Source organism: Lolium rigidum, chromosome 3, assembly GCF_022539505.1.
Source record: "Lolium rigidum isolate FL_2022 chromosome 3, APGP_CSIRO_Lrig_0.1, whole genome shotgun sequence".
Taxonomy (NCBI): domain Eukaryota; kingdom Viridiplantae; phylum Streptophyta; class Magnoliopsida; order Poales; family Poaceae; genus Lolium; species Lolium rigidum.
In genome coordinates, this window is record NC_061510.1 from 406,297,307 (window position 1) to 406,319,810 (window position 22,504).

General features: G+C 40.9%; 2 protein-coding genes across 4 annotated transcripts; both read right to left on the reverse strand.

Annotated features, from left to right (window-relative positions):
- Positions 1-338: 338 nt before the first annotated feature.
- Positions 339-6,215, reverse strand: LOC124704670. 3 transcript variants are annotated; one of them, XM_047236942.1, is made up of 11 exons: positions 6,129-6,215; positions 5,856-5,954; positions 5,377-5,520; positions 3,905-4,822; positions 2,978-3,797; positions 2,621-2,868; positions 2,345-2,451; positions 1,586-1,736; positions 1,323-1,475; positions 998-1,143; positions 339-800 (listed from the first exon to the last, which is right to left on the reverse strand). In XM_047236942.1, the coding sequence occupies exons 1-10, from the start codon at positions 6,165-6,167 to the stop codon at positions 1,006-1,008; spliced, it is 2,817 nt and encodes a 938-aa protein (XP_047092898.1). In that variant the 5' UTR covers positions 6,168-6,215; the 3' UTR covers positions 339-800; positions 998-1,005. The 3 variants fall into 3 exon arrangements, with proteins under 3 accessions (XP_047092898.1, XP_047092897.1, XP_047092899.1); XM_047236941.1 differs by having other exon boundaries at positions 339-1,143; XM_047236943.1 differs by lacking the exon at positions 339-800 and having other exon boundaries at positions 1,006-1,139.
- Positions 6,216-6,560: 345 nt separating this feature from the next.
- Positions 6,561-12,873, reverse strand: LOC124704671 (magnesium-chelatase subunit ChlD, chloroplastic). Its single transcript, XM_047236944.1, has 15 exons — positions 12,592-12,873; positions 12,170-12,348; positions 11,977-12,061; positions 11,580-11,896; positions 11,368-11,491; positions 10,670-10,762; positions 9,689-9,784; positions 9,256-9,417; positions 8,976-9,173; positions 8,495-8,650; positions 7,899-8,006; positions 7,657-7,791; positions 7,406-7,567; positions 7,146-7,266; positions 6,561-6,927 (listed from the first exon to the last, which is right to left on the reverse strand). Exons 1-15 carry the CDS (start codon positions 12,862-12,864, stop codon positions 6,845-6,847), a joined length of 2,292 nt encoding a protein of 763 aa, XP_047092900.1. The 5' UTR covers positions 12,865-12,873; the 3' UTR covers positions 6,561-6,844.
- Positions 12,874-22,504: the final 9,631 nt, after the last annotated feature.

Genomic DNA, 22,504 nt, shown 5'->3' on the forward strand with positions numbered 1-22,504 from the left:
AAATAGCTTTTAACGAGACATCTTTTTTACATAGTGCACATAAAAAAAATCATGCCAAACCTTTGTGAGTTAACATAGAATGTGAGAATGCACACTCAGGATTTTATTTCAAATTTTTTGAACATTTTAAAATATTTTTTTCATAATAGGTGCATCTAGACCTATGAGTCAAAACACCATATCCCATCAGCAGACATTCTTAGAAATGCAGGCATGTAGACTGTCTTCAATGCAAATATTGTTTGAGGCTATCTGGTGAACCGTCCTAGCGTATGTTCTTCCATCAAATAAACTGACAAGGTCAATAATATATGTAACAGAACAGTAACCTGGTAAAGTAAAAGAACTAAATCAGCGACGCTTTTGTATATATTTTCTAATATTTGTATTTACAGCTTACAGCAGCAGCAACAACAACAACAACAACAACAACAAGCATTCTTAAAAATACAACAAGCATTCTCATTCACTAAAAAAAGGATTGTTAAAAATACAGACGCATCTTGATATGAGCAATCTCTTTCCCCTGTTGATATACACTTGAGTCTGGGACTCCCATCTGCAGACGCATGTCCTCGCTTGTTCTGGACTATAATTCTGCCCAGATGCCGATTTGTAAGCTGTATGCACTATGCAGTCTCCAGTGAATATCATCATCTTCAAGAAATGAAAACACTCGCCCTCAATAAAATGAGCAATGTGGATAAAAGATGGATGCTTAGCGTGCCCTTGGTCTACTTGAAAAATAGACAGCTGTACACCATATCAACATTACAGGTGCTGCAGCGTCAGACACCTATCTGTAATTGCAAAGGCATCAGGTGTCAGCCTTAGCGCGTGCGCTATGGACAAATCCAAATCTGTGATAGGAACATGCAATTGGAACTCTGTTGGCAAATAGAGGATCATGGTAAGGAATGTGCTTAAGGCCAGGCATTTCTTCAGAGGAACTATTCAAGGTTCTCATAGGAAGAGACCACAGTGCTGTGCAACAGATCTGGATTCTTATATTTCTTGACTCATGTCAAACGCATGGTTCTGTTGGAATGATGGCATCTTAATCCGGCGGAATGAAGCGCAGCGGTCTTTCTTCAGGGGAATCAGTTTCCCAGAAAATAGACTGCCTATGATCCAGCTTGCTGGCTTCAAGAGACATAAAGAAGAATTAGACGCACTAGAAATGATATGTCGTGACAAGTTACTTCTCTCTCTTTACATAAAATAGGAATTCAATCATTGAAATACATATGTGCAGTTGTTTTATATTCATACACCTCTTATATCTGGAATGGAAGTTTTATAGTATTTAAAAATCAACTAACCGCTGTTTTTATATCATGTTCCAGCCCACAATGGCTTAGATGGCGTGATGCACTCGCCTCATTTGAAACAAGAATGATTCCATGTGTAGAACTTTTATCCTTCAAGCTTTGTATTAATCCTTGAAGAGATACAAAAACTTGGCCACCTCCATGCTGTGAAGCACAAAATATAATATAAGGGACATGTCGTAGAAATAAGGAAACTCGCTATTACTGCTTGATTAGGTCATGCATCATGTTTTCTGACCAGTCTTGCAACATACCTTGATAATGTTGGAAAATTTCGAACAGAAGCTGATTTTTCCATGGATCAAGAATCCTACACCACGAAATACCAACTTATTACTTCTTAGGTGAAGTGGCTGGCCAAATGTTGAACTTTCCTTCATTGTATGCCTTTGTCGAATGAAATACCTAGCAAAAAGGCATATCAAAAGTTGAGCATTAAGGAACAAAGTATCTAAACCTATTTAATATGGACAACAAAGAAAAAATTGCTTGCTCAACTTTTAGTTGCTGAAAACAAATCTAGGACAAACAATCTTCAAAGCAAAAGTGCCTTGACTATGTTTGAGACCAGAACTGATCGGCTAGGATTTCTTACAAAGAAACCTCATATACATGGACAATATACTGGCCTAAAGGCACCTACATCGACTTTACATGTTTTGTATGTGAAGTCTTCGGAATTACAGTATGAATATTAAGCTAAGTAATTGTGTCAGTGTTAGATAACCTTTCAAGAGAAAATTCTTAGGTAGCCTATGATGTTTGGCATTAAGTTCATATAATTTAGCCCATCAAATGTGAAATATCTTTCATAGAATAGAATAGCTTGGCATCAAATTGAGAAAGCTTCATCTGAGCTTTTCACAGATATCAAAATGCATAAATACTTTGTGAGTATTTGGTAATTTCCTCTTCATTACTTCAAGAAAGATATGCAAAACTCAAGCTTTCGTGAGCAAACATATGATAAAATTTATAATTCCATTTTCACAGGATAGGTGTCAGTGCCTTACTTTCCTGCTGGCAACAGGACATCTGCTTGAAGAGAATCAAAAAGCCAATTAGGATTCAAAATCCAGCAATCGGTAGCACAACCATATAAGAACTTAGCTGTCGATACCTGTTGCAACAAACATCCATCAGAAACAAGTTCGATTTGGTCAAAATGAATGTGCAATTTTAAATGTGAGCCTACGCTCGTTGTTCCTACGACATATACTAAAACTAAGGGGATACATAATGAACGATAGATGGTACCTAAAGAACAAAAATGAAATGGGATAAATAACCTTTTTAGGGGAAAGAACTATGGGAGGCTTCCACCTCACAAGCTCTGCAAGCTTGGTTTTTTTATCAAATGGACAGGGTGGCACTTTAGAAATAACACAGCCTCCAAACTTTCGTATTACAGACTCAACCTCTTTTTCCTTATGACTTTGAAATCCAGTCAACAAAAACTCTAGCCCATGAAATATGGTTTCTTTTTTGAAAATGTTTTCCCTGGGCTCCCGCATGTCAGCAATTCTGCTCTCAGACCCTGCAAAGATGCAAAAGTGAGGCTCACCGAAAGTATGCAAGTATTGTGCATGTATTACTCAAGATATAAAGCACATCTCTAACATAAAAGATCATAAACCAGAACTTACAACTGAATCGAGATTTAACCCTTCTGCTCTTGGTTTGTCTAGTACTAAGTTTAGCATTAAGCAATTCGGGACCTTTTCTTTTAAGGCCTTGTTTGACAGCTTTCAAATACGTTGGGGATTGATGTCCATTATCATCCTGAGCACAAGATGACTTCTTCTGAGCCAAAGAAAAATCTTTCGAGCTTCCAGCTTCAGCATTGTTTTCTGTGAATTGATTAGAAGCTTGCACACGCTGTATCTTCTTATTTAAGATTACTGGCGCGCATCTCTCCTTCTGACAAACTGCTACATTAACATCATTACGAGTCGCACTACCTCCCGATATGTTCGATATAGGTCCTATCATGCTAAAAGGCCTGAGTGAACTGTATATTCTGCGCCTCCGTGCATTAGATTCTGGTACCTTATCTAATGGCACAGAAGACGGAGTGGCTTCTACATCTAGGTCTTTCTCCAGAGATTCCTTTGAACGTATTGGTTCTCTCTCCTCCCCGTTCCTCTGTTTGCATTCAGGAGCTTGACTAGCGGAAACTTCATTGCAAGATATGCTGCATGGAACAAATGAACAGAGAGGATCCTCAAGTGGTAAGCTTGAACATACTACTTCATAGCCTGAATCTGCACTTTGATTCTCTCCATAGAAACCTTGAGTGTCTTGGGGGAAAGATGCTCTTGAAGACGCGACCATTTCTGTGGATATCGCTCTAGGTGCAGGAGAGCACTCATAAATGCTATCCATTGACTCAGAGATGAAGCTAGTTCTTATATGTTTCCTTGTACCACCAATAACCTTTGCCGCTTCTTCAGTTCTTCCACCTTCCTGGAATAAAGTTTTACATCGAAATTAGGTAGATGAAGAGTGCTGAATGGGGTAGACATAGGATTAGTTAAGTCAATTATACCAAAATGTATTGGCAACAAAGTTACCTTAATGATATGTTGACCTCTTACTGGAGTGACATGGTTGTTTTGCGTCAACATCTGGAAAGCAGTTTCCTTATTTCTTGAGCATGAGATTGCTTCATCTAGAGCTATTTGCTTCGCAGAATCACATCCTGAAGTTGATTCTTTCAGTAGTGTACCAGCTGAGTTATTATTTGCCAGAGAATCAGCTACATGATCATTGGTACTAGCATCTTGGCTATGCCATTTTCTATTTTGCTCTCCGGAGGAACAAATGTCTAAGTTGTGTGCTTCTAGATCACGTGGGGCACAACTAGGAGACATGAGCTGTTTCAGATCAGTTGTGTCGCGGTCTTGAGATGAACAGGCTGCTTGAACAGTTGACAGGCCTACATCTTCAAATGCATCAAGCATTTCGACCTCATCCAATTCTGCAAGCCAGTCACTCTCATCCAGACCATTTTCAAAGGATCCACAGTCATGTTCTGTCTCCTCAAGAAAACACTGTTTCCGAGCTTCCTTTACACGCAAAGCAGCTTCGAGGGCAGCTGCAGTCAGCTTATCAGGCTGGCAATCATTAAGTAACATCTCTGCAATAACCATAGCCTCAGAGGCAGCAATAGATAGCTCAACTGCATCATTAGCATCTGCATTCCGGAGCTTCTGAACATCAACCTTCCCGCCAGATGGTTGATGCCTTCTCGCACCAACCGGTTTAGTGATATCCTTCCTAGCCACTCTACAGACTTCTGGTAGCTTATCATCCTTGGGGCATTTAGCCTCATCCACAGCTTTGACCTCTTGTGCTTGGCCGGCAACATAAGAGCCCTTTAATGGTCCTTTCGATGTACCAGAATTTAAAATCCGAGGGCTAACATCGGCTTGAACTGAGGACAGCTGTGCTGCACTTTCTGAAGAAAGGTGCAAAGAGAAAGGCAGCGCCTGGAGGGAAAATATACAATTTGGGTTACAACAGCACAAGAAAAGAAAAAGAATTTTTCTGTGCTGCAGACGAAGAGGCAAATATTCTGACTGTTACAAGCAGGTGTTTGGTTCTACAATAACATATTCACTAATAGCGCAATCCACCAGGGTGATTGATAATCAAACAACATATGCGCAAATTTTATAACCCAATTAAAATCAGAAGCACATTTTACATGAAACATACACAGTAGGAAAGATGAAAATGACATACTTAACCTACGATTTTCTTATTTTCCTAGTAAACGGAAGATTACAGGCAGAACAAAAATAAGTAGACTGTACAAGTGTGCATCCCTTGAACGAAAAATGAATCTCAGGGCAAAGGAGAGACCCACAAAATAATAAGTGTTATGTTGGATTGAATCAGCAATGCAGCATCCAGGCGTAGTACCATCTCCTGATTTATTATCTAGCAGAACAACAATAACCTATGTCCTGACATAACTTCTGCGCTTAGCATAAAAAAAATCTAAGTGGCCCAAGAAAGGAACAGCATCTCATAAGCCTACCTCTCTGCTGGTTGGAGCACTCGCAGCAGGTGTAGCCTCACTCCCCGACAGATGCAGACGAAACCCGCTGTAAGCACCAGCATTTACCGTGGCATTCTGACAGTCCAGTTGGTCTTGTGCAGGGTCCCAAATAAACACACAGTTCTGCAGTTCGATGAAGAAAACACAGGCATCAGAGCAGAACAGGCAGCGCTCTGAGAACAAACATAGATATATAATGCACAAACCAGTTGTGTTCATATCCAATTCAATCATATGACGGTTCTCACCATTTACCTATCATAGGCTTGGGCTATTGTTTATGAGGTGGGATGGCTGGGCAAAAATAAAAAAAAATGCTGACCTGTTTTTCCTCCTTTCCATTACATGCTAAACGGAAGTACAAGGTTCTTACGGGAATTGGGAATCAAAACAGGATAAATCAGAGACTAGTAGGAGGTTCCAACCAATCGGCGCACAAGTAAGACAAGAAATAGCACCTCACAAGGCGGCGACGAAACGCCGGCGCTGTCTCTTGGGTGCTCACCGGCCGTCTGCTGCCGATGCGGCTGAAGCCACTGCGGAAGCCAAGCATTATCCTGAAGAAGTCGAAGAAACACGGATGGGTGTTAGAGAAGGGCGCATCCCCACAGTCCACATCTCACGCCGATGGCATCCCCATCCCTCCCCTCCCGAGAGAGAGAGAGAGAGAGAGAGAGAGAGAGAGAGAGAGAGAGAGAGAGAGAGAGAGAGAGAGAGAGGAGGGCGCTTACCTCGGAGAAGCGCGGCGAGTGGTAGGCGCAGGTCGACATGGTGGCGGGTAGTCGGCGGCTGGGCGCCGGCGCGAGAGGACAGGAGGGGCGCCGCCGGCGCGAGAGGGGGCGGGTCTTGTCAGTTTCTTCTTTCTTTAATCGGACCTGATAAAAATCTCTCTCTTTCGTCTCCCGCCACCGCAGCGGTTCGCGCCATAATGATAGCAGCACTGGAGGCTGACAGGTGGGGCCATAGTGGCGCCGCAAAGGCATGGGCCTGGGCCTGGGCCTGGGCCTGGGCTGTCGTCATCTATTGTACCCATTCGACCACCCATCGCAAGGAAAAACGTGACAACTCAACCACGTTCTGTCATGTGTAATTTTCTCTTTCTCAAAAAAAAATGTGTAATTTTCTTGGCATGATTTTAGGATAATTATTTCTTAGACTTCCACTACTCAATGGCAGCACATTTCTGCCTTCAATATAACATCAACCGATTTACAGGGCCAATTATTTGAGAATCAGCAGGAGAATTCCCGATCTTTACACGATGTTATGCTCAAAAAAAAAGAAGAAAAGAAAAAACTACAGCAAAATTGGGTTATATAAGAGCCGAAATGTCCCAGGGTTACAGAGAGAATGAACACTGCTGCACAAATTACTTCACAAACGAAGAAGCTTCACCACAGATATTGGATGGTAGAAACAACAGGTGGGCGCCAATGCTCCCAACTCACTAACCCTTCAGGTCGGCGAGAGCTGTCTTGGTGGCGGCAGAGATTACCGCATCCGAAGCATTTGGCAGGTAGTAATATTTCCCTGGCAAAGCATGGAAAGTATATTGTCTTCATCGGAAGTATGCAGAAAAAAAAATGGAGTATGGTGCTTAGGGATGCAAATGTCAGATACATCTCTTTAAGTGACAAAAAGGTTATTTCCTCTCAGATTCGACTCATATATTGCCATGAAAACTTGTAGAAAAATCATCACAAGATCAGTGCAGTTATTTATGATGATTGATGTCATGCCGGTAATACCTTGGGCAACCCTTGCGATCTCCTTGGCAAATCCCGTGGATACAAACTTGTTCTCGGTATCAATGACCAGAAGTGACATTCCTGCCTTGTATATTTTGGCAGACACCTCGAGAATCTCATCCTTGCAAGAGAAAGCAAATCCAGAAACATCGTTTGAGCACAGCAAGAAAATTCAAAATGATGGCCAAAGGCTTCTATCATCGAAAATGGGTACTTTTCATATCACACTACATTGTTTGATGTCATGATACGGGTTGTACCTTTAATTCCTGATTAGAAGGTCTTGGTGCATCTGAAGCAGCAGCAGCTTCTGGGTCATTGGATTTCTTCAGTGATACGTTAGCTCTTCCATCAGTGATTGCAACAATCATGATGCGTCCAACATCACCACTCTTTTCAGCATTCAACCCCACTCTGACAGCCTTCAAGGAGAAACCACAATGTTATCCAGATTACAGATACCCTGGCACTATACCACAATTCAACACGGTGCTTAATTTTCCCTTCTTACTGTACTGAGGCCATGAGCTAAAGGAGAACCGCCACCACATGGAAGTTTTTCAAGACGTTTTCGGGCCATTGCTATGGATCTCGATGGTGGAAGTAGAACCTCAGCATAATCTCCACGGAAGGGTATGATTGAAACCTGAGATGGATGGATGCCAAAATGAAAGATAAGGTCTATCTACATAACCATAAAACAAAATTATTTCAAAGGGAAGAACGACAATAATTTTTACGTTTCAGTGGTACCTGATCTCTGCTTGTGTAGCTTTCTGCAAGCAACTTCAATGCCGCACCTTTGGCATTCTGCATGCGATTCAGCGCCATGCTGCCACTAGCGTCCACAACAAATATGACCTGTCAAAAAGTAAGTTCAATGACATCTGTGGAGTCGTGTGACTGGAAAGTTCATTTCACTGGGCAGATATGTAGATAATATGATACTACTAGGCGAGTTGCGTAAAAAAAAAAAATTTGAGAAACATAGTACAAATGTAGGCGCTCACATACACGCGCATACACTCACCCCTATGAACGCACACACGCACACCCTACCCTATGAGCACCTCCGAAATAGTGAGCGGCAGATTGGATCTTGAAATTAACGAAGTCACCACAGGCGCCTCGCTGTCGACGGGAACGTCGCCTCCCACTGAATGAATATTCCGCCTTTATGAGACACACAGAGGTCAAACCTGGGGTTTGAACTCTGGTGGGCTGGGGTACAACCATCCTCCTAACCACCCAACCTCAGGTTGGTTCTCAGAGTTGCGTAAAATATGAACAACATAACCTACAGATTTCCAAGAAACTGCACAAGCAAATATGCAGCGAGAGAGACATACCAGAGCACCTGCTTTTCGAGCCATTCTTTTGGCTCTCATGTCAGTCTTTTCAACAAAAACTTTTCTTGTCTTGTCAATATTTTTCTCTCTCCGCAGTTTTTGGTATGGTGCGGCTGCTCGAAGTGTCGCATCTACAGCTAATCTCCTTACTTGACCCTACTACAAAATCAACTGATTAGATGAGGAGCCTATTTGATGACAAAGGGCATCAAGCAATAAGGTAGGAGTAATATGCAAAGGAACAATGCAGTATAGGTGTCTGGTATAATCCTAAGAGGTTAAGTAACACAGCGAAAAGCATCAGAGGAATGCAAAATGTAACGAGTGCTAAAGCAAAGAACAAGTGCTAAAACATCGACCAACATAAGAAGTGCTTAGGCACTGTTCAGTTTGAACAGGGAAACAAAAACGGGCATGGATCCCAGGACTGTTCAAACAATCAAGTGTTCAAGTTGCAAAGTTGACGAGGTAAAGTCGAGACCTTCGGAAGCATAGGCTTTATGTATCGGCCCCTGTCTTCTGAGAATATGACATTTTTTGCTCGTCCAGCCTTTCCTTTTTTTCTCTGTGCTTGCTGAGCAAAGAAAAGGAGCTTATCATCTACTAGTCCACCTTCAGCATCAAAAATAAACTCCTCAGGTATCTGGTCATCCTGTTGTTCGTTTTCTTCGTCATCGTCCTGTTAGAAAATAAGGCAATAATGAACTAAGAGAAAACAAATGAATAAGGCATGTATGGGTTTCTTAATCATAATAATCAACCTCCTTTTCCTCCTCCTTCTCCTCATCTTCCTCCTTCTCATCTTGGTCTTCTGCAGAATCTTGATTTTGTGGAGGTTGTGGAGGTGGGGGTGGAGGTGGCTGGTTTTGCTCCTCCTGTGGGTTATCAGATATGATCGAACGTGGTAGAATAACTAGCTCTACCTGCAAGAAGGTGCTATGTGTGTCAAATATGAACTGAATCAAACTTCAAAATTTTGGCATAAAATGCAAACAGAAATTGCATATCAAAAGAAAAAATAAGAGTTATGTGAGCACTAGATTAGCCTTGCTACTGTACAATTTATTCTTAACAAGCAGGTATACTAAATTTTATTAGTCAAGTAAAGAAATGAAGAAAACAATCAATCGAAATTACACAGGGTGTCTTGCTTCATTGCAGAATGAAGAATTCACAGGCATAAAAATACTTAACAGCTTTCTTGAGGTCATCCACGTAAACTTTTTCACGTCCTTCCATAGCAGCAAGACATTTAGCCACTCGAGCAGCATACAGCTCAGCTCTGTGCCCCTGCAACAAGTGGTAACACTCAGGAACTTGTGTCTAAATATAAGAACACATCCATTTCAACTTTCCAACTCACTACCAATCTCAATAACTTGGCATAACTGCCTCAACAGTCAATGTCGTTGTAAAAAATAAAACAAGACGATTGATGGACATCAGGCAGGTATAGTATGGTAAGGCCAGTAGGCCACATTGACTTCAGGGTTTACAATTAACACCAGTAGAATGACATAAGTGGTTACGACTTACGACAGATAACAAGTTGACCACAAGAGGAAAAACAAATTGACATGTTGCAACTTTAGCTAAGGCATGGAAAAAAAACAGTGACCTTGGCTTTGTTGCCAAAAACTATTGTTTGGAGCACTTGAAAATGTTCTATCCAGTTACATTTGATGCACATATATGGAGAAAACATCTGCCAAGACTTTGAATAATGATGCCAAACTAAAGAAGGAATGCATCACTAAAAATGGTATCACAAGTACTAGGCTAGCAAATTCTGGTTAAAAATGTACACTGCTATCTGCAGCTACCGGTACTATGCAAAACAAAAAAACAAAATTGCTTTTACAAACACCAGGCTTGAAGTACGAAAACAGCAATGCCAAACTAACAGAGACAGATCCTAATTCACCTGTCTACATATACAGGTCTTATAAAGGAACATGCTTGCAAGGAAAAATCATCAGCAAAATGCAGTTTTTAGCCACATGTCATAATTAGAATGCATGTATACAGAGCGCATAACTTAACAAGGATACTGCAGTTTTTTTTTTAAGATGATGCAGGCTTTAAATTCCAGATCCTCACTACACATAGCTAATACCAACAGATCTCAGCAACCCACTGGCTGGAAGAACATCAAGATTCAACAAGTCAACTAACCTGACACCCACCGCGTATAGCTTCCGTGACTAGATACTTGAGCTGCTCTGTGCTGATAGCAACATCCCTCAAATACTCTCTTGCCAAAATTATCTGTGTAACCATGATTACCATTGTGAGATGGGCACTATATGACACAAATTTCAGCTCAAACTACTATTGTCATATGACCAGTAGATATAATTAGTTCTTGACCTATTCATTCAATTTTCAATGCAAGACAGATGATAAATATTGGATATACTGCAAGTACTAATATGAGGTGGATCTATGTGCTTTAACTATGAAAGTATAATCAGCTGGATGAACAATCCAGATTAAATGCATCCTATGTGCTTTCTGCTTAATATGTGTCTGGCTTGTTTACTCAGCAATGTGTAGTTAACTGAGAGATTTGTCCTTCAATTTCAGAATTAAAGACATCTAGGACTTCCAATGTATTCACAGTATAAATTATGCTACTTTTTCAGTACAATTTTTTCCCCATTCTTTCCATACAATTCCATTTACTTAGTTGCAACTTGCAACATCGTGTCTGAATGATTGAATATACAGTGCTCTTGAAATGTATTTGTACGAAATACGAAATAAACCAGAAAAAAAATGATAGATTCTGCACCCTACTCTGGTTTGATAAGGCAGGTATGATGTAACCTTTGTTAGCAATAGGTGTCAGTAATTCAGTTTTCCAGTAGTACCTGAGTTTTTGCAACCTCGGTTTCTTCTTCCACCATCTTAAAAACATCTTTGCTAGACTCTTGAAATTGGGTTGCAATATTGACAGCTGCCACGCGGTCATCAAAATTTAATGGAAGGTCCGCACTGCAACAATAAACAGTATGACAGTGAACAAACTAGGGACTTGGTAATAGACAGAGAATAAGCAAGCAAGATTTGAATTCTAAAGTACCTTAAATTAATTGCAATACGATCGAGTAAGTGTTCACGTACAGATCCTTCCTCCGGGTTGTAAGTAGCAATCAAAAGTGGTTTGCACGGATGACGGAAGCTAATACCCTCTCTTTCCACAATATTAACTCCCTCCGTCAGGACATTGAGAAGCAGATTGCTTATGCCCTCATCCAAAAGATTTATCTCATCAACATAAAGAACACCTCTATGCGCTTCAGCGAGAAGACCAGGCTGAAACACGGTAGTTCCTGATCTCACAGATGCTTCGACATCAACAGATCCAATGAGCCTATCCTCTGTGACACCAAGTGGAATCTGTCAAAGGGAAACCTACGGCATTATGAAACAAACAATGATTTGGGAGGACAGTAGAATAATAAGTGAGCATGCTATACCTGCACAAAAGGTGCTTTAATAATCTCAGATTTGACATTGCCATCAGCATCATATTGCACTTGGCCAGCTAAATGTTCCTCCCATCTGCCATAGCAGGAACTTAAGCAAGTAAGCTAACAAAACATATAAGAAATAAGAATAAGCTGAATATCAAAAGTATTACTACTAGATATTGCATTGTAGGGACATTACTCTTCTGGATTGTTGGGATCAGCATTTGAAATTGAGCCCACAACCACTTCGATGGGCGGAAGCATGGCATGCAAGCCGCGAGCCATCACCGTCTTTGCCGTGCCGCGCTTCCCGGAAATGGCAATGCCTCCAACCTCACGGTCGATTGCCCCAAGAAGCAAAGCAGTTTTAATTGAATCCTGTCAAGCCAAGCCAGGAAATTCACTAGTTATTAGAACTAGAAACCAAGTCACGGTGATACCTCAATGCAATGGGTGAAAAAAGTAAACTCTATCTTGCAAGTGATTGTCTTTGTTTTCTTTAGCCTCACAGAGCATTGCTGTGATTATTAAATCATACTGTCATGGTAGTAAATAGTGTAAACTGTGTGTGTCTCTTAGCAGATGGCAGCAGGAGGGGGTGGAAGAAAATCTCCTCCTCACCTGACCGACGACGGCGGCCAATGGGAAGTACTCCCGCCCATACTGCTGCTGCCCCGACGCCGTGCCGGTCGACGGCGCGGTAACGGCGCCGTTGGTGGAGTCGAGGAGCTCGGAGGCCGACGCGACGGCCGCGAGGCGGGTAGGAGGCTCCCGCCTCCGGACGGCACGGGTGTAGAGGGAGACTGCGGTGGCGGGAGAGGAGGGGAGGCGGCAGGGGCGAGGCTGGAGGTGCGGGAGGGAGGTGGAGAGGGCGGTGGCCATCGCCATGGGCATGGGGAGCGTGTCTCTCTCTGCGTCGGCGCCAGCGCTATCGCTTCATGATTCTTATCTGCTTTCCGGGCAAATCGCATCTCGGCCCATCGGAGACGTCCGATCACAAACGCAAGGATGGAGTGGACAGTAAACCGGTCTAAATAATATACGGGGATTTATCTATGAGCGAGCCAGCAAAGCAATAAGATCGAGTAACTGTACCTACAACATCAGCGGTGACATCAGCCATATGATGATTCGATTCTCTCGCAAAATTGTGAAATAAAATTGAAACATAATTGAAACTCAATTACTTTGTGAAACATACCGCTCTGACGTAAGAAGTTTCTCCTTTTGCCCGAATCAAGTATTATCCATGTACCAGTTCAGTTCACAACGTTATCCATGTACCAGTTCGGTTTCACTTATGTTTCAGTTATTAATTTCATATTAGAAAAATATCAAAAAAGGCTCACCAATCTTAAAGCAGTAAGTGGACGATGAACGTGACTTCGGCACCTACAGGCGCCTGTAAAATCACCGCTCTCGATCGCGTAGTGCTTGTCCGGTCCAAGTAGCTTCGCATCCAGCCCAAGTAACGCCATCCGAGCTACGGGAAGAAGAAAAGAACGACTAGAGCAAAGAACAACCACCTAGTGGGCAAATAAAAGGTGTCATGGAAGCACGAAAGGCTACAAAATCAGGTAGTGGGACAGAGATTTGGTGCATATAAGTCCCTTTTCAGAAATGTAATTAAAAATCATATTCCTAAGTTTTAGAAAAATCTGGAAATAAATTATGATGTAGTCAGTATTGTATCCCACGAACGTGTAAATTTTCAACTGGAAATAGCGTTTTTTGGGCTGCACAAAAATAACAAATATGTGGGTCTGAGTATAGTGATTCAAATCTCCAAAAAAAAATCAGACTTTGTCATTTTTGTGTAGCTTACAAAACAAAACATTTGTAATTGAGATTTTATACGTTAGTGGAATACATCGTTAGCTACTTCTAGAATTTTGTTACATAATTTTTTTTAAAATACAAATAGAATTTTCAAAAAATTTAATGCAATGAGAGCGCTGGTGCCCATGATCCAAATGAACTTTTCGGTAGTGGAACTACTATTTAAAGATAGAAGAAAATACCTTAGGTGTAAATACAAAGAAAAAATCCAAAGTGTGCAAGCTGCTTACATATGGTTTGTACCAAAATTATTCGTATTTGGTTGTATTTTTGTTTTTTCCGTGCTTGGTTAATATGCATGTTTTTGCCACAATTAATATACATCTTCTTTAATGGCACGTCTTTTTGCAGCTTTTGGCTAGGAGCGAACAAATGATATGTACTTTGCATTGAATTGAATTTTTTGCAAAAAATAGAAGATAATTTAGAAGACATTCTAGGAGTATTGATAAGGATCAACATGATTCAAAGGATTTTAGGTCCAATCTTTCACGGCGATCACTAGTAACAGCGATAAGTAACACGATTTACAATCTAGACGATGCAAACTCGTACGAACAATAAGCAAACCTTTCTCGACAAGATGAATTACTTGGACGGTTCTGTAGGATAACGTAGCATAGAAAACAAAAAATTTCCTACCGCGAGAACGCAATCCAAGCCAAGATGCAATCTAGAAAACGGGAGCAACGAGGGGATGATCGAGACTCACCCTTGAAGATTTCCAAAGCCTATAAGAGTAGGCTCTTATTGCTGCGGTGGACGATCTCTTGACGCTTGCAAAAGCGCGTAGAAGATCTTGATCACGGTGCCACAATCGGGCAGCACCTCCGTACTCGGTCACACGTACGGTGTTGATGAAGACGACGTCCTCCTCCCCGTTCCAGCGGGCAGCGGAAGTAGTAGATCCTCCTCGGAATCCCGACAGCACGACGGCGTGGTGGCGGTGGTGGTGGAGAACTCCGGCAGGGCTTCGCCTAAGCGTATGCGGGAGTTGTATGTGGAGGAGAGGTGCTAGGGTTTGGGGAGAGGGGGGCTTGGTCGGCCACAAAGGGGGCGGCCAAGGTTGTGGCTTGAAGTGGCCGGCCCCTCCCCTTGTCCCTCTTTTTATAGGTGGAACCCCCAAGAGTTAGGCTACAAGTCTTCGAATAAGACCCCAACCCAATACTTGCCTAAGGTGGGAAACCTTCCCAAGGGGGGAATCCCACTCAAGGTGGGATTCCCACCCCTTCCTTGGGGGGTTGGCCGGCCAACCATGAGGAGCCCACCTGGGACTCCTCCCCTTTAGGGTTTGGCAGGCCATGCTAGGTGGAGTCCCTCCGGGACTCCACTTTCCATGGTGATTTCTTCCGGACTTTTCTAGAACCTTCTAGAACCTGCCATAAATGCACCGGATCATTTCCAAATTTGGAATATGACTTCCTATATATGAATCTTATTCTCCGGACCATTCCGGACCTCCTCGTGATGTCCTGGATCCCATCCGAGACTCCGAACAAAACTTCGAACTCCATTCCTTATTCCATATCTACTTAAACGACATCAAACCTTAAGTGTGTCACCCTACGGTTCGTGAACTATGTAGACATGGTTGAGACCTCTCTCCGACCAATAACCAATAGCGGGATCTGGAGATCCATAATGGCTCCCACATATTCAACGATGACTTAGTGATCGAATGAACCATTCACATACGATACCAATTCCCTTTGTCACGCGATATTTTACTTGTCCGAGGTTTGATCATCGGTATCACTCTATACCTTGTTCAACCTCGTCTCCGACAAGTACTCTTTACTCGTACCGTGGTATGTGGTCTCTTATGAACTTATTCATATGCTTGCAAGACATTTAGACGACATTCCACCGAGAGGGCCCGAGTATATCTATCCAGTCATCGGGATGGACAAATCCCATTGTTGATCCATATGCCTCAACTCATACTTTCCGGATACTTAATCCCACCTTTATAACCACCCATTTACGCGGTGGCGTTTGATGTAATCAAAGTACCTTTCCAGTATAAGTGATTTACATGATCTCATGGTCATAAGGACTAGGTAACTATGTATCGAAAGCTTATAGCAAAAAACTTAATGACGTGATCTTATGCTACGCTTAATTGGGTGTGTCCATTACATCATTCATATAATGATATAACCTTGTTATTAATAACATCCAATGTTCATGATTATGAAACTAATCATCTATTAATCAACAAGCTAGTTAAGAGGCTTACTAGGGACTCTTTGTTGTTTACATATCACACATGTATCAATGTTTCGGTTAATACAATTATAGCATGGTATATAAACATTTATCACAAACATAAAGATATATAATAACCACTTTTATTATTGCCTCTTGGGCATATCTCCAACAGTCTCCCACTTGCACTAGAGTCAATAATCTAGTTTACATTTATAAAGATATAACACCTTGGCCTTCTGGTGCTTTATCATGTTTTGTTCACGGGAGAGGTTTTAGTCAACGGTTCTGACACACTCAGAAACGTATGTATTTTGCAATTCATTTGCGTCTTTACGCATCACTCATTTTCCAAATGAGTCGGCATTAAATATGTTTGGTCTTCTGGTGAAACCTTAATTCCGCGGTCTGAAATATGTCACTAATATTGTCATACACAATATAGCTTCAAAGTTCTGACACTACCGGAACTACACCAAGTTCTCAAAGAACCTCTTGACTTAATATCCTCAGTCATTGTCAAAACAATGACATATTCTGCCTTCTTTTGTAGAATCTGTCACAACATTTTAGAACTCTTCTAAATCTAGCATTGTGCTACCTTTTAAATAACACTTAGCCTAATTGAGATTGAATTTTATTTTTATATATGACCAAACTAATATCGGTGCAACACTTTACAACGATTTTGTTTGTCATTACCCATATAAAACTATATATATATCCTTGGTCCTTCTAAAGCACACATGGATATTCTTACTGTTTTTCAATGATCATCACATGAATCATTCTGGTATATGCTCCTAACTTTTAGAGCTCAGGACATCTGATTGTGTACATATTAATTGTGATTTAAAATCACTCATGTGTTTTTACTCATTGAGTGTCAGATACACTCAAGTCTTGTTAAAACTTCACATGACAAGAACATTTTCTTAATATTGAACTACTTCAATATCCTTTCTATGTACTTTGACTTAAACTTATTATGTGTTTCAATATATCTTCATAGATCTTGACACTAAATATGTTTCAGTCCATATTATTTCATTGAAGTTAATTCTCAATGAAACCTTTTTAATCAATTATATAATTACACTATTTATAATCAACGATATGTCAGCTACATAAAGTATTACAAATATGTCTCAGCGCTCCCACTTAATTTCTTGCAAATGCAAGCACCTTCATCGTTTCTGATGAAATCAAAACTCTTTGACTATTTCATCCGGTGAAGATTCCAACTCCGCAATACTCACTTCATCCAATTGAAGTTCGTATTCCTATCTAGTATTCTACGGACTAGCAAAACTATAGGTTGTATCTTGTATACACCTTTAATACACACTTCTATTAAGTAATATATTTTGCCATCCTACTAATATATCTCATAAAGAAATATGTAGCGATTACTAGAATAATCCACATAGACCATAAGCATTGCTACGGAAGATCTAATCTTATCGTAGTCAACTCTTTGAACTTTGTCGTAAACAACTTTTCGACAAGTCATGTTTATTTAAGGATATTTCATCCAAGTCCATCAAATTCATAGATTCATTTACTTTCAAAAAGTATTCACCTATCTTGGATTTTATGGCGCATAGCCATTTTAACGGAGTCAGGGCCCATCATAACTTCTTTGTTTGTAGTTGGTTTATCATTGTTCAAAATCAATTCTTTGTTCACAAATCATTTATTTGATCACAAAGTAAACCATACCTACAAGGTTCAATATGTACTTCGATCTTCATGGCTTAAAACACTTTGTAGTCATGGGAGCCATGATCGTCGTGGCCGCTTTCGAAACAAATTCCGATGTTGCGCTACTCTGATCATTATGCTCAGGTTCATAAACCTTATCAAATTATATTGTCCTCCCACTTAAATACTTCACTAGAAACAATTTCTCGGAAATAAGAAACATTGACAAACATTTTTGTCTTTGTCTCGTGGGAAGAATTCCCAATTAAATCTCTGGGATAACCAACAAAGACATTCATCCGATTTTGGTTGTAAACTCTTAGACCAAAATTTAAAGAAAGACTATTAGGGTTTATACCCATACCACAACTCGTATGGTGTCATTTCAACGGATCATGATGATGCTCTATTCGGTGTAAAAGCGGTAGTCACTAAAGCATAATCCACAAAAATATAATGGCGTCATAATATTTTATCTCATCATTAATCCAACAAGATTTGGATACATATCTCGGATACTATATCATCATTATGATACTCCAAGAAATGTGAGTTGTAGAACAATTTCATAACTCTCTTAGATGTTCGCTAAAACTCGTAATTCAAATATTTCTACCATGATCCAATCATAGATATTTGACTTTTCTATTACGATGATTTCCACTTCATGCTGAAATTTATTTGAATCCATTCAAATGTTTCAAACTTCTTCCTTATTGAATATATCCACATATATATACTCAATTCATTGTTGAAAGTTTTCATGAAGTAGAAGAATCTCCCGCACACAACTATGCCCAGTGAACCACATACATCATCATGTATTTTTCCACTAAGTTAGTTGCCCGTTCAACTTTTGGCCTATGAACGGTATTTTAATCATTCTCTTTAGAAAATATTTGCAAGCGTCAAATGATTCAAAAATCAAGTGACTCCAAAAATCCATTTGCATGGAGTTCCTTCATGCGTTCCTTTCTAACATGACCTAAATGGCGGTTCCACAAATAAGTGGAATTCAAATCATTTTCCTTATGGCATTTTAGTGTCAGTGTTATGTATGTGTGTTTCACCATTAAGATTTATAATAACTTATCCATCATACATGGAGTAATGTCATAATTTGAACAACTCATTGTTTTCATTTGACCAGAGCAAAATAACAATTATTAAGTTCTTTATTATAAATTCTAAGGGCTAGATAGAATGCCAACGATGAACATAATAACTCTTTATTTTTGTTCCAGACGTGCATTCCTATCATATTCCTTGTCGATCACTTAGGCCATTGTATTCTTGTATTGCGTTGTTTTGTATGACACTTCATACCAACCAATATGGTACTAATACCCAAGAATTTCATTATGTGACTTAACTAGGAATACAACCATAACATGTATATCATTTATATACACCTGAGCTAGACTTTCTAATCTTTTCTTTTCTTTCTGCCAAAATATCCTTTGTAGTTTCTCTTTTAGCTTTCCTCATTATTCATAAAAACACTTCAACATCAATAACTTCTAGGTTTGTTGGTCAAATACCAATAACCTTGAGGTTCTGAAGTTGATCATCATATGACAAGTGTTGCAGATTTCACTATTAGTAACTATGTAATATGATGAACAATTTCACTCATAATTTTATCCATCAATTCATGATGACTTTCCAAGACCATGTCTGTACATGCTAGGCTTGTAAAGTTTAACCTCAGTATTCGCATGTGCAAATCTGGTTTGCGCCCGTTGTATGCACACGTAGAATCTATACCTTAGTATTCGAAACGACGAGTCTTTAGCAACGGTGCATACTAAGGATGATTACTTCATGAATATGCGAATATCGTTAGTGCCCCAATAGTTGGAAGATTGGGACGCCTTGCGTCTTCAACCTTTGTACATTCCCATAAAACTTATGAGTTTATGTAGTCTCACTAAATTATATTCAATCATCTTGCAATAAGGTCTTAGATATCACATATATCTCATACCTTTGATTATTTCTGAAAACTAAAATTTTCAGCTCCTTACTTTTCAAACAGATTTGAACTTCAAGTTTCACGGAGACAAGATGACTTTGGGTACTAATTGAAACCATAGCTCTTTGAATCAACAATGTGAGGTTTACTAAAAAATTTCAATAGGACTTAATCATTTCTTGATTCTTTAACAATACGGTACCAGTCCGCAAAGTTTCTTGTCAGACTTAACAGTATATCTATCTCAATAAACAAGACTAGCGTTTGGTAGAAAAACGGATGCCAATACTACAAAATTAATTCAAAATACTACTTAGACTATGTTTATGATAATTAGTTCATGTTTTAATCTAATTACTAATGAACTCCCACTTAATACAACATCCCTCATAATTGTTAAGTGGTACACGATCCAAATCCACTACACCAAAACCGATCATCACGTGAGATGATGTAGCTTCAATGGTGAACATCAACATGTTGATCATATCATCCATATGACTCGTGTTCAACCTTTCGGTTTCCGTTGTCCCGAGGCCATGTCCGTACATGCTAGGCTCGTCAAGCAAACCCAAGTATTCCGCGTGTGCAACATGGCTTACACCCGTTGTATGTGAACGTTGAATCTATCACATCCGATCATCACGAGATGCTTTGAAACGACGAACTGTACAACGGTGCATACGAGGGGAGAACACTTTATTATCTTGATATTAATGTGAGGGATCATCTTATAATGCTACCATCGCGATCTAAGCAAAATAAGATGCATAAAGGATTAACATCACATGCAGTTCATATGTGATATGATATGGCCCTTTTGTCTTTGCGCCTTCGATCTTCATCTCCAAAGCACGGACATGATCTCCATCATCAACGGGCATGATCTCCATCATCATCGGCGTAGCGTCAAGGTCCATGGCGCCGTCTTCATGGTTGTTCACTTCATGTAGCAACTATTACAACTACTTTGAAGTACTACTCAACATGAAATTTAAAGACAACCATAAGGCTCCTGCCGGTTGCCACAATACAATAATGATTATCTCATACATATTCCTCATCACATTATGGCCATATCACATCACCAAACCCTGCAAAAACAAGTTAGACGTCTCTAATTTGGTTTGCATATTTTACGTGGTTTAGGGTTTTCGAGTAAGATCTAATCTACCTACGAACATGAACCACAACGGTGATACTAGTGTTGTCAATAGAACAGTAAATTGAATCTTCACTATAGTAGGAGAGACAGACACCCGCAAAGCCACTTATGCAATACAAGTTGCATGTCGAGCGTGGAGCAAATCTCATGAACGCGGTCATGTAAAGTTAGCCCGAGCCGCTTCATCCCACTATGCCACAAAGATGCAAAGTACTCAAACTAAAGACAACATAAGCATCAACGCCCACAAAACCATTGTGTTCTACTCGTGCAACCATCTATGCATAGACACGGCTCTGATACCACTGTAGGATAACGTAGCATAGAAAACAAAAATTTTCCTACCGCGAGAACGCAATCCAAGCCAAGATGCAATCTAGAAGACGGGAGCAACGAGGGGATGATCGAGACTCACCCTTGAAGATTTCCAAAGCCTATAAGAGTAGGCTCTTATTGCTGCGGTAGACGATCTCTTGCCGCTTGCAAAAGAGCGTAGAAGATCTTGATCACGGTGCCACAATCGGGCAGCACCTCCGTACTCGGTCACACGTACGGTGTTGATGAAGACGACGTCCTCCTCCCCGTTCCAGCGGGCAGCGGAAGTAGTAGATCCTCCTCGGAATCCCGACAGCACGACGGCGTGGTGGCGGTGGTGGTGGAGAACTCCGGCAGGGCTTCGCCTAAGCGTATGCGGGAGTTGTATGTGGAGGAGAGGTGCTAGGGTTTGGGGAGAGGGGGGCTTGGCCGGCCACAAAGGGGGCGGCCAAGGTTGTGGCTTGAAGTGGCCGGCCCCCTCCCCTTGTCCCTCTTTTTATAGGTGGAACCCCCAAGAGTTAGGCTACAAGTCTTCGAATAAGACCCCAACCCAATACTTGCCTAAGGTGGGAAACCTTCCCAAGGGGGGAATCCCATTCAAGGTGGGATTCCCACCCCTTCCTTGGGGGTTGGCCGGCCAACCATGAGGAGCCCACTCGGGACTCCTCCCCTTAGGGTTTGGCGAGGCCATGCTAGGTGGAGTCCCTCCGGGACTCCACTTTCCATGGTGATTTCTTCCGGACTTTTCTAGAACCTTCTAGAACCTGCCATAAATGCACCGGATCATTTCCAAATTTGGAATATGACTTCCTATATATGAATCTTATTCTCCGGACCATTCCGGACCTCCTCGTGATGTCCTGGATCCCATCCGAGACTCCGAACAAAACTTCGAACTCCATTCCTTATTCCATATCTACTTAAACGACATCAAACCTTAAGTGTGTCACCCTACGGTTCGTGAACTATGTAGACATGGTTGAGACCTCTCTCCGACCAATAACCAATAGCGGGATCCGGAGATCCATAATGGCTCCCACATATTCAACGATGACTTAGTGATCGAATGAACCATTCACATACGATACCAATTCCCTTTGTCACGCGATATTTTACTTGTCCGAGGTTTGATCATCGGTATCACTCTATACCTTGTTCAACCTCGTCTCCGACAAGTACTCTTTACTCGTACCGTGGTATGTGGTCTCTTATGAACTTATTCATATGCTTGCAAGACATTTAGACGACATTCCACCGAGAGGGCCCAGAGTATATCTATCCGTCATCGGGATGGACAAATCCCACTTTTGATCCATATGTCTCAACTC

Excerpts from the sequence above, each read along its gene's own strand:
- LOC124704671 (XM_047236944.1), bottom strand. The coding sequence starts at position 12,864 with ATGCCCATGGCGATGGCCACCGCCCTCTCCACCTCCCTCCCGCACCTC. Across the intron at positions 12,062-12,169 it reads GATCCCAACAATCCAGAAGA|ATGGGAGGAACATTTAGCTG; the intron begins GTAATGTCCCTA and ends CTGCTATGGCAG. Across the intron at positions 9,418-9,688 it reads TGGATGACCTCAAGAAAGCT|GTAGAGCTAGTTATTCTACC; the intron begins GTTAAGTATTTT and ends ACCTTCTTGCAG.
- LOC124704670 (XM_047236942.1), bottom strand. The coding sequence starts at position 6,167 with ATGTCGACCTGCGCCTACCACTCGCCGCGCTTCTCCGAG. Across the intron at positions 5,955-6,128 it reads ACTCGCCGCGCTTCTCCGAG|GATAATGCTTGGCTTCCGCA; the intron begins GTAAGCGCCCTC and ends CGACTTCTTCAG. Across the intron at positions 4,823-5,376 it reads GTGCTCCAACCAGCAGAGAG|GCGCTGCCTTTCTCTTTGCA; the intron begins GTAGGCTTATGA and ends TTTTCCCTCCAG.